Genomic DNA, 9,644 nt, shown 5'->3' on the forward strand with positions numbered 1-9,644 from the left:
CTGGGAATGCAATGAAAGAAGTAAAAGCTGAAATAAATCATTCTCTCTACTATTATTCTGACATTTCACATTCTTACAATTAAGTGGTGATCCTAACTGGCCTAAGACAGGGAATTTTTACAAGGATTAAAAGTCAGGAATTGTGAAAAACTGAGTTTAAATGTATTTGGCTAAGGTGTATGTAAACTTCCGACTTCAACTGTAAGTACAAAATATGCAAAACAATACTGATACTTCGCACATATAAAATGCATAGAAAAAGTGCTTTATAAGCATCTTGGTTAGTTACACAATGTGGTAATACAAGTACATGTTGAAAGAACAACTGAGGTGTCCAGTAGCTGTCACAAAGTATCGGACACATCTTCCTCTCCTGTAGATTGGCTCAGTTTATACACTGATCTCTTTTTCCATCTAAGGGATAGGCAAAAAAATAGACCATTGACATAGTATCAGACATATATCATCATCTCAGAAACATCATCTCTGCAAGTGTGTGATTCTGGTTTCAAGTAAGCTTCAAAGAATGGTTGGTTATTGATAAACTAAGTTGATAAAAATGCTTTTCACATTCTTAAAGTTTTGGGTTCAAACTTCTTGAATATATACTGTTAAATATGAAACACGTTTCCACCTGTACAATTGTAGAGCTCATGTATTATAACTCCTGTGCCCCGTGCCTTTTTGACCAGCTGGGTTGTGTCCCTAGAAACCAACAAACTGAAAACGGACCAAAACATCCTGAACTTATCAATTAAGACTCTTGTTTTCCATTGCAAAAGGGTTTGCTACGGTGTGCACTAAGGAATATGACCCTGTTGTCCCTGTGGCACTGTTACACTACCCTGCCAGCAGAGAGCATCACACATACAGCAGCCTTGGTATTATATGGCCTTACCCTGGGAAGGTCTGCATGTGAGTGATGGTGTCTGGAAGAGGCATACGATGGCTCTCAGGCAGCAGGAGGCTAAGCAACCCAGACAGAGCTGTAAGACTCCCCATTAGAATGTATGGCAGCGACTTGGAATAGCCTCCTGTGTCAAAGACAGCAGCAATAAATGAGAGTGGAAAACATTGTTTTCAATTAGATCAGCTCAAAACAATGCTATGAACAAAAGGTGAAGAGACAAGAGTGTTTTCCGCTCTGCTTCTGCCTGTATGTCTGGCAGAGGAGGTTGGTGGGAGGAGCTATAGGAGGGTGTGCTCAATGTAATGGCTGAAATTGAATAAATATAACGGTATCAAACAGATCAAACACATGGAAACAACATGTTTGACTCCGTTACATTAACTGCATTCCAGCCATTACAATGAGCTCGTCCTCCTATAGCTCCTCCCACCAGCCTCTTTTGATGTCTGGATGCATAAATCACCTGGTTTGATTGCATTTAACAAGTTTGACCAGGACTGGATACAGTAAAGAGTAAATGTAATAAGGTAAGAGGAAGCCCCAGTTGCCAGAGAGAAAGGGGGATGGAAGGGTTCCAAACTCATACAGACTGGACAGGAAGTGGCAGAGTGGACAGAGCCATCACACACATCTGACTAATGAGGGAGAGGGAGGGGAATGTGTGTCTACCCAACAGGCAGAGAGGAGAGAGAGCCATCACACACATCTGACTAATGAGGGAGAGGGAGGGGAATGTGTGTCTACCCAACAGACAGAGAGGAGAGAGCCATCACACACATCTGACTAATGAGGGAGAGGGAGGGGAATGTGTGTCTACCCAACAGACAGAGAGGACAGAGGAGAGAGGGAGGGGAATGTGTGTCTACCCAACAGACAGAGAGGACAGAGGAGAGAGTGAGGGGTATGTGTGTCTACCCAACAGACAGAGAGGACAGAGGAGAGAGGGAGGGGAATGTGTGTCTACCCAACAGACAGAGGACAGAGGAGAGAGGGAGGGGAATGTGTGTCTACCCAACAGACAGAGAGGACAGAGGAGAGAGGGAGGGGTATGTGTGTCTACCCAACAGACAGAGAGGACAGAGGAGAGAGGGAGGGGAATGTGTGTCTACCCAACAGACAGAGAGGACAGAGGAGAGAGGGAGGGGTATGTGTGTCTACCCAACAGACAGAGAGGACAGAGGAGAGAGGGAGGGGAATGTGTGTCTACCCAACAGACAGAGAGGACAGAGGAGAGAGGGAGGGGAATGTGTGTCTACCCAACAGACAGAGAGGACAGAGGAGAGAGGGACGGGTATGTGTGTCTACCCAACAGACAGAGAGGACAGAGGAGAGAGGGAGGGGTATGTGTGTCTACCCAACAGACAGAGAGGACAGAGGAGAGAGGGAGGGGAATGTGTGTCTACCCAACAGACAGAGAGGACAGAGGAGAGAGGGAGGGGTATGTGTGTCTACCCAACAGACAGAGAGGAGAGGAGTTGATAGGATAGCACTATATTTTTTACTACTAAATATTTTGTATTTATTGAGAAACTATATGGTAACAAGCAATACTTCGTTATTCATTTTCCTATTTATCGAGAAACTACATGGTAGGTAACAAGCAGTATGGAAAAATCAATTTGTTTAAGTGGTGGGGATTGTGTACACTTGCGCTTAAACTCGCTGTTGTTCATTACACAAGACTCAACACCATAGTTAATTTCTAGTTACTGTATGTAATTACACATTTTTCCATGTAGTTTCTGAGAAAATACAAAGTAAAAAGTACTAAACTTCACATCCTAAACTTCCGCATGACAGTGATAGGCTAAACAATAACAAAGAGACAAAGGGGTGATATTACTGCTCTGCAGTGCTTCCATGTGCACATCTATCTTTCATTCAGCTTCACTTTGAGTCCTACCCACCCAGATAGATGAAGTATGGGGCAGAGATGCTCCCCACTCTGGAGGCCATGGAACAGGCCCCTATGGCTGTGTTCCTCACGACAGTGGGGTAGAGCTCAGCCGTGTAGGCGTACACGATGGAAAAAGCTGCAGTCACACCAAACTTCCCCAGCATCTCTAGTGCAGTGGACACAGAGCTCAGATCTGCCATGGACACAGCAATGGAGGGCCAATGAAGGTCATGTCATAGATTCTTATAGAAGGGTTCATTTGTTATTGTAATATACTATTCTATACCTGAAATCTTGTCACCATTCTATGTCATCAATTGTCCGGTTTCAAACTCAATATTGTTGATTCAATCTGATTTTAATCTGCATGTCTATTTCTCTCTGTTATTAAGGGTGATGTGATAACAGAATGCCTTTATGAATACCTCGATCTTTGTTTGAGTCTTACTTGGTGGTATGAGGTTTATGCAGAGCAGCACCACCCCACCCAGAAACAGAGTGGAGAAGAGACACAGGCGCCGGGGGCAGCAGCGGAACATGAGCCAGGCCATGGTATAGGCAGGGACCTCAATGGCAGCTGACAGAAAACAGTTCAGATAGGAGCTCCCTGCCAGGTTGGACGTGTTCAGTGACAAGGCAAAGTACCCGATGGACAGAATGGTCCTGAAGAGACAAACATGGGTTGCATCCATCATTGTTTGCGTCCCACCTAATTCCCTATACAGTGCACTACCCTTGACCAGGGACTGTAGACAGGGCCTTTTGAAGTGACAATCAACACACATGACTTACTGTACCATGCTGGTGCAGGGAATGAAACCCTCTGTCATAACGGTGCAGGGAATGAAACCCTCTGTCATAACGGTGCAGGGAATGAAACCCTCTGTCATAACGGTGCAGGGAATGAAACTCTGTCATAACGGTGCAGGGAATGAAAGTAACAATTTAGGCACCATTACTTAGCTCCTCATACAAGAAGTCAGACTGTAAAAGGCATTTAGTCGACCGAAACATTAACCAAATAAATGACCCCTAGGTAACAGAATCTGTGTGGGAACCCCTAGATAACATTATCTGTGTGGGAGTAATTATTGTATGAGGTTGGAAACCATGATGAGGATAAAAAAAGTCTGTTGTGTAAGCATTTTTGACCACGTATCTGGGTTTATTGGGCAGAGGTGTTTTGTTTGTTTGTTATTGGCGATGCAGGGTGTCAGACAAGACTCACCAGACCAGCCACAGCGTGATGGACACCCAACGGATGTTGCTGGACCTCACCAGATCACAGATGTTGTGGGCCACCAACTTCCCAGCCTTGGGCTCTAACTGCAGTACAGTCACAACAGGCATGCTTGATTAAACTTGTGCAATGGGTTGACCTACAGGGCCAGCCATGAGTTTCAAAGGACAGTTATACAATTTATGTGACAGCATGCCACATTGAGAAGTGAAGGAGATATTTTATTTACCTTTATTTAACTAGGCAAGTCAGTTAAGAACAAATTCTTATTTTCAAAGACGGCCTAGGAACGGTGGGTTAACTGCTTGTTCAGGGGCAGAAAGACAGATTTGTACCTTGTCAGTTTGGGGATTTGAACTTACTAGTCCAATGCTCTAACCACTAGGCTACCCTGCCGCCCCAGATAAGATAAGCAAATACACATAATACAAGTTAGCCTGGAGGTAATTTTACAGGTCATGTACACCACAGCAGGTCAAACACACTGGATTGTATTCATTAATAATCTTAGAGTAGGAGTGCTGATCTTGGATCAGGTCCCCATGTCCATTAAATATCCTAGATCAGTACCTGTACTCTGAGATGCTTTAAGAATAAAGGCCAAGGTGACAAGGTGACAAGGTGACATCTGTCGTTCTGCCCCTGAGCAAGGCAGTTAACCCACTGTTCCCCGGTCGCCGATGACGTGGATGTCGATTAAGGCAGCCCCCTGCACCTCTCCGATTCAGAGGGGTTGGGTTAAATACGGAAGACACATTTCAGTTGAATGCATTCAGTTGTGCAATTGACTAGGTATCCCCCCTTTCCTTTCCTTTGTCTTACAACTTTGTCTTACAACTCCCTGGAGGAAAGTACTAGCTACCTGTAGGCCTGCAATGCAATGCAATGCATGATACCTCCAGAAAAGGTTAGAAACTCAGAAACAAAAGCTTGAGAAGCCTTGACTGGACTATTCGAGTTCACAGTGAGAAGCCTTGACTGGACTATGAGTTCACAGTGAGAAGCCTTGACTGGACTATTTGAGTTCACAGCGAGAAGCCTTGACTGGACTAGTCGAGTTCACAGCGAGAAGCCTTGACTGGACTAGTCGAGTTCACAGCGAGAAGCCTTGACTGGACTATGAGTTCACAGTGAGAAGCCTTGACTGGACTATTCGAGTTCACAGTGAGAAACCTTGACTGGACTAGTCGAGTTCACAGTGAGAAGCCTTGACTGGACTATGAGTTCACAGTGAGAAGCCTTGACTGGACTAGTCGAGTTCACAGTGAGAAGCCTTGACTGGACTATTTGAGTTCACAGTGAGAAGCCTTGACTGGACTAGTCGAGTTCACAGTGAGAAACCTTGACTGGACTAGTCGAGTTCACAGTGAGAAGCCTTGACTGGACTAGTCGAGTTCACAGTGAGAAGCCTTGACTGGACTAGTCGAGTTCACAGTGAGAAGCCTTGACTGGACTATGCGAGTTCACAGTGAGAAGCCTTGACTGGACTATTTGAGTTCACAGTGAGAAGCCTTGACTGGACTATTTGAGTTCACAGTGAGAAGCCTTGACTGGACTATTTGAGTTCACAGTGAGAAGCCTTGACTGGACTATTTGAGTTCACAGTGAGAAGCCTTGACTGGACTATTTGAGTTCACAGTGAGAAGCCTTGACTGGACTAGTCGAGTTCACAGTGAGAAGCCTTGACTGGACTAGTCGAGTTCACAGTGAGAAGCCTTGACTGGACTATTTGAGTTCACAGTGAGATTAGTAAACAGCCAGACAGACATTCCAAACACCATGGGGTTCTTTTATTTTTTTTGTTCTTATCAGTAGGCTGCTAATAATCATAAATCACACAAATGGAGAGAGATGAATGAACAAGTAGCGGAACAATTCCAATGACATAAGAGTGTTTTGATTCTTGACCAGGTCCATAGGCTGTCATTGTGGCGGTTTATGTGAGTTCACATGTAAGTGTTCTGAAGTGACCTGTAAAGTTTAGTGTTTGAAGTCCTGTTTGATCATTGAATTACTTGTTTTTACCTCCACAGGATGCTGAAAAACTCAAGATTGTAAGAATTAAAGCTAAATTGGAAAAACCACAGAAGAGGGTTCTATGTGATCAATATGGTAAGAATTCCACATAATCTAGAGAGCATGGCTATAGCCTTATTGCGATTACCTTCACAATATTGTCAGAGCTGCAGTATGTGCATAACGGTAAAAGCTAAAGGTTGATCTGGGATTGGGAGTGAAGAAATCACCTGTACAGGCTGGAAGATGACCTCTGGTGCTGTGACTCTGTTCCTCCTGGCAGCATCTCTCAGTATGGCCTCAGCCTCCTCCACTCTTCCCTGAGAGAGCAGCCATCTGGGAGACTCTGGGATGAACCTGCAACATCACAAAAAATAACCAGGTTCATATCAAAGCTAGCCTGGTCCCAGATCTGTTTCTGCTCTTGCAAACTCCCTTGCCGTTACTATCAAGCCAAAATCAATTGGCATGACAATGAGTGACATGGAGTTATGATGATAGCACAGACAGACTGGCACTCATGCTATATCAAAGTCCAGTAATTGAATGGGCTTTAGTGAAGGATTGAATACCCTGCATACAGTATATTACACACACCTACCACCAAAAAGGGACATAAAGGAAGCCTGGGAGGGTGAGGGCTAGCATCAGCATCCTCCAGTCTCTGATGAAGAAGGCCACTGCTGGAAGGAGCGTGTAGCCAATGGTGTAGAACATACAAACTCCAAGAGTGGAGTAGATTATCCGTTTGGATGGAGATAAAATTTCAGTTCCTGTAGATGAGAATTTCTAAATGTATGAGAAGTTAAATGGTGCATCGGGCTTAAAGAAAACATTGTGCACATCAACACCAGTAACAACTGTGTAAAAATGACATTGGATAAAATCATGAATGATCAAGATAAATAAATAAAGATACCTAGCACAAATGCAGCCACATAATTTGAGATTTGCCCCATCCCGACAACAAAGAATAAGGCACAGAATACAACCCAGGTTGGAGAGAAGACCTGGATAAATGTGAACACAGTCTGAACTCCCATGGTGGCAAAGAGAACATGTTTCCTCCCAAACCTGAGAGAAATAAAAGTTAGGTTGAAATCATCCACATGCAGATTATGAGTAGGCTATTCCTAAACATCTTCAATCAGGAGAATAATTCTAAATGATCCTCCAATAAAGTAAGGATATAACATGTTTTTATGGGACACTGTAACAGTTTTCTGTGCTTACTGCTAAAACTAATCTCTAAGGAAATGATGAAAAACAGAAAATGCATAGCCAAGCATTGGGGAGGAAGTGTCCAAACTGAAGACGACAGCAAAGCTAAACATGTGACATATGTTTGTTCCAAATGGCACCCTTTTCCCTATATGGTGTACTCTTATTGAACAGAGACCTATTGGACCTGGTCAAAATAGTGCACACTATGTAGGGAAAAGTGTGCCACTTGGGACTCACACAGGCCATCCATTACCTGTCAGAGAGCTGGCCAGAGAGGAAGGAGCCTGTGAGGACACCACAGAAGAAGACAGAAGAAGTCAAAGGGTTCTTCCACTTATCAGCACACACCAGGTCCCACTACACTCATACAAACAATCACACACACATCATTGGGCTAAATCGTAAAAAATAACATATAGGTGAGAAGTTTGGGAAGATCAGGTGAATAGATTTAGTTTAAAAAACAAGTAATTTTTGTCGTTATGGATTATTGGTAGGTTGTACAATTACGTTCTTCATCTAGTCCTACTGTGGACCCCATGGAGGATGCCTGTTTATCTGAGATCAATAGCCTTTTGTGAAGGCAAACATTTCAGAACGTGAGCTCATTGTATAGCCTATGCAATATGCAGTTGGAACCCGTATGGTGAATAGCCTACATTCCCAAACGTTGATGATGGAATGTGCTAACAACTGTGCAGTGATGCATAAATTAATACTTTGCCAAGTACTTCATTAATTTGCCACGGAATAGCTACAAAATTACAGCGAAAGCAACGCAACACTTTCACTCGCTGCACAACATTTTACTCCCACAAAAATGTGTCTCAGTATAGCTAGCTATAAAGTGAGTGGAAGCAATGCAACACTGTTTCACTCGCTGCAACAATGTTTGACTCCCATTAAAAAAAACATCGTATCCAGACAGACAACCGAAATAAAACATAAACCCCACCCGTTTTAACCGTCGCATCTCATCATACCTCGGACACAATAGTGGAGATGTACGTCCCCCGATCGTATTCCCAGCCATCCAAACAGGTCTCGTGTTGTATTTCAGAAACGTTGACATCGATCCCTGGGACATAACCTCTTTCTGAGAAACTCTTTATGACATCGAGTTTGTATCTGGCGCATTTACTGAGCACAACAGTCCCGCTTTCCTCCTCCAAAGGAATACTGTGATTTCTCCATTCGCCAGTAATGTTCGCATTTGCGGGTATGAGGCAATGGTGGGATGGTGTATCACCGATGAACACAATAGACATACCTGTAAAGCCGTTAGGGATGATACTCAAACATAAGAGAAAGAACACCATCTGTTGGAACGGTCCCCATTCCCCAAGAAAGGCAGTGTTATCCTCATAGCCATTCTCAGTCATTATAAAGATTGGAGGTGGGTTATTAATGCGGCCCAGTGGAGAGAACAGCTTGTCCTTTATAGGGGGAGTAATTTGGGGTTGGTGTACCTCACATGTGAACTCCAACGTCAAAAGAGTGACATATGACCCTGTTATTTCTCAAGGCTCACTTGTTCTCTCACCCTGGTATTTAGCTGTTGGTTTCATTTTGCATCAGCTAAATCCATCATCTTTAAGAGGGTAGGTAAATCTAGAACACTCACGGAGTCTAATAATACAGGCAAATGTGTATTTACACATAATGCATTTTCACAGAGCTATCATTGCATTCATAACTCTAAATAGTTATGATAAGACCTCCCCAGGTTGTGTAAGTAAATGGCATTCTTTTGGAGACTGTAAGAGATGTTGTATGGTGTATCTCGAACCTAATCTGAGTACAATGACAGATTAAAGGGAAATGCTTGTTTTATGCTTGGCTAATATATCCAGCATGCTGCTCCAAAGAACTGTTGGTGACTGAAGTGATGCGTTCACCTTTTCCTATGTGTTTATTTGAGTGGTATCAAAAAAAATATGTTGTGTTAAATTAAAATGTTCTCCTCTCTCTTTACCAAGCACACTGACAGAAGAATGAGAGATTACACTGAAGTCATTGCTTTCCTGGGGCAGAATGGACTTTACTTCTGAAGGGTTTTCTTCCTTCTGAACAGTTGACCACTGTCTGTGTTTAGGATGACCATGTGGTCAGCATGATATCTCACACGGAATCATTAAAGAGGTGCAGAAAGTTCCTAATGCCTCCTCGACATTGTACTTTGAGTTTCTGGTTGGTTCCCTGGTCCCAGGCCAGCTGTCTGACAGTTATATATACGGCATTAAGTCTGTTACACACAGTCATTTGAGATACAATTCATGATTAGATTACACTGCTCAAGGCTAGATCATATAATACTTTGGAAGTCCTCTTCGCCCCTCTTTCTGCTGTGTTTTTCC

General features: G+C 43.4%; 1 protein-coding gene across 2 annotated transcripts; it reads right to left on the bottom strand.

Moving 5' to 3' along the window:
• slc22a21 (solute carrier family 22 member 21) lies at positions 1-8,741 on the bottom strand. Of its 2 annotated transcripts, none has more exons than XM_036989726.1 (10): positions 8,558-8,741; positions 7,541-7,571; positions 6,983-7,137; positions 6,665-6,836; positions 6,294-6,420; positions 4,036-4,133; positions 3,256-3,470; positions 2,818-3,000; positions 899-1,034; positions 1-414 (listed from the first exon to the last, which is right to left on the bottom strand). In XM_036989726.1, the coding sequence occupies exons 1-10, from the start codon at positions 8,667-8,669 to the stop codon at positions 345-347; spliced, it is 1,299 nt and encodes a 432-aa protein (XP_036845621.1). In that variant the 5' UTR covers positions 8,670-8,741; the 3' UTR covers positions 1-344. The 2 variants fall into 2 exon arrangements, with proteins under 2 accessions (XP_036845621.1, XP_021473178.1); XM_021617503.2 differs by having other exon boundaries at positions 7,541-7,644; positions 8,271-8,740.
• Between the last annotated feature and the right edge of the window lie 903 nt (positions 8,742-9,644).

This window comes from Oncorhynchus mykiss, chromosome 10, assembly GCF_013265735.2.
Source record: "Oncorhynchus mykiss isolate Arlee chromosome 10, USDA_OmykA_1.1, whole genome shotgun sequence".
In the NCBI taxonomy this organism is placed as follows: Eukaryota; Metazoa; Chordata; class Actinopteri; order Salmoniformes; family Salmonidae; genus Oncorhynchus; species Oncorhynchus mykiss.

Excerpts from the sequence above, each read along its gene's own strand:
- slc22a21 (XM_021617503.2), bottom strand. The coding sequence starts at position 8,669 with ATGACTGAGAATGGCTATGAGGATAACACTGCCTTTCTTGGGGAATGG. Across the intron at positions 6,421-6,664 it reads CTTTATGTCCCTTTTTGGTG|GTTCATCCCAGAGTCTCCCA; the intron begins GTAGGTGTGTGT and ends GTGATGTTGCAG. Across the intron at positions 4,134-6,293 it reads TCATCTTCCAGCCTGTACAG|TTAGAGCCCAAGGCTGGGAA; the intron begins GTGATTTCTTCA and ends ACTGTACTGCAG.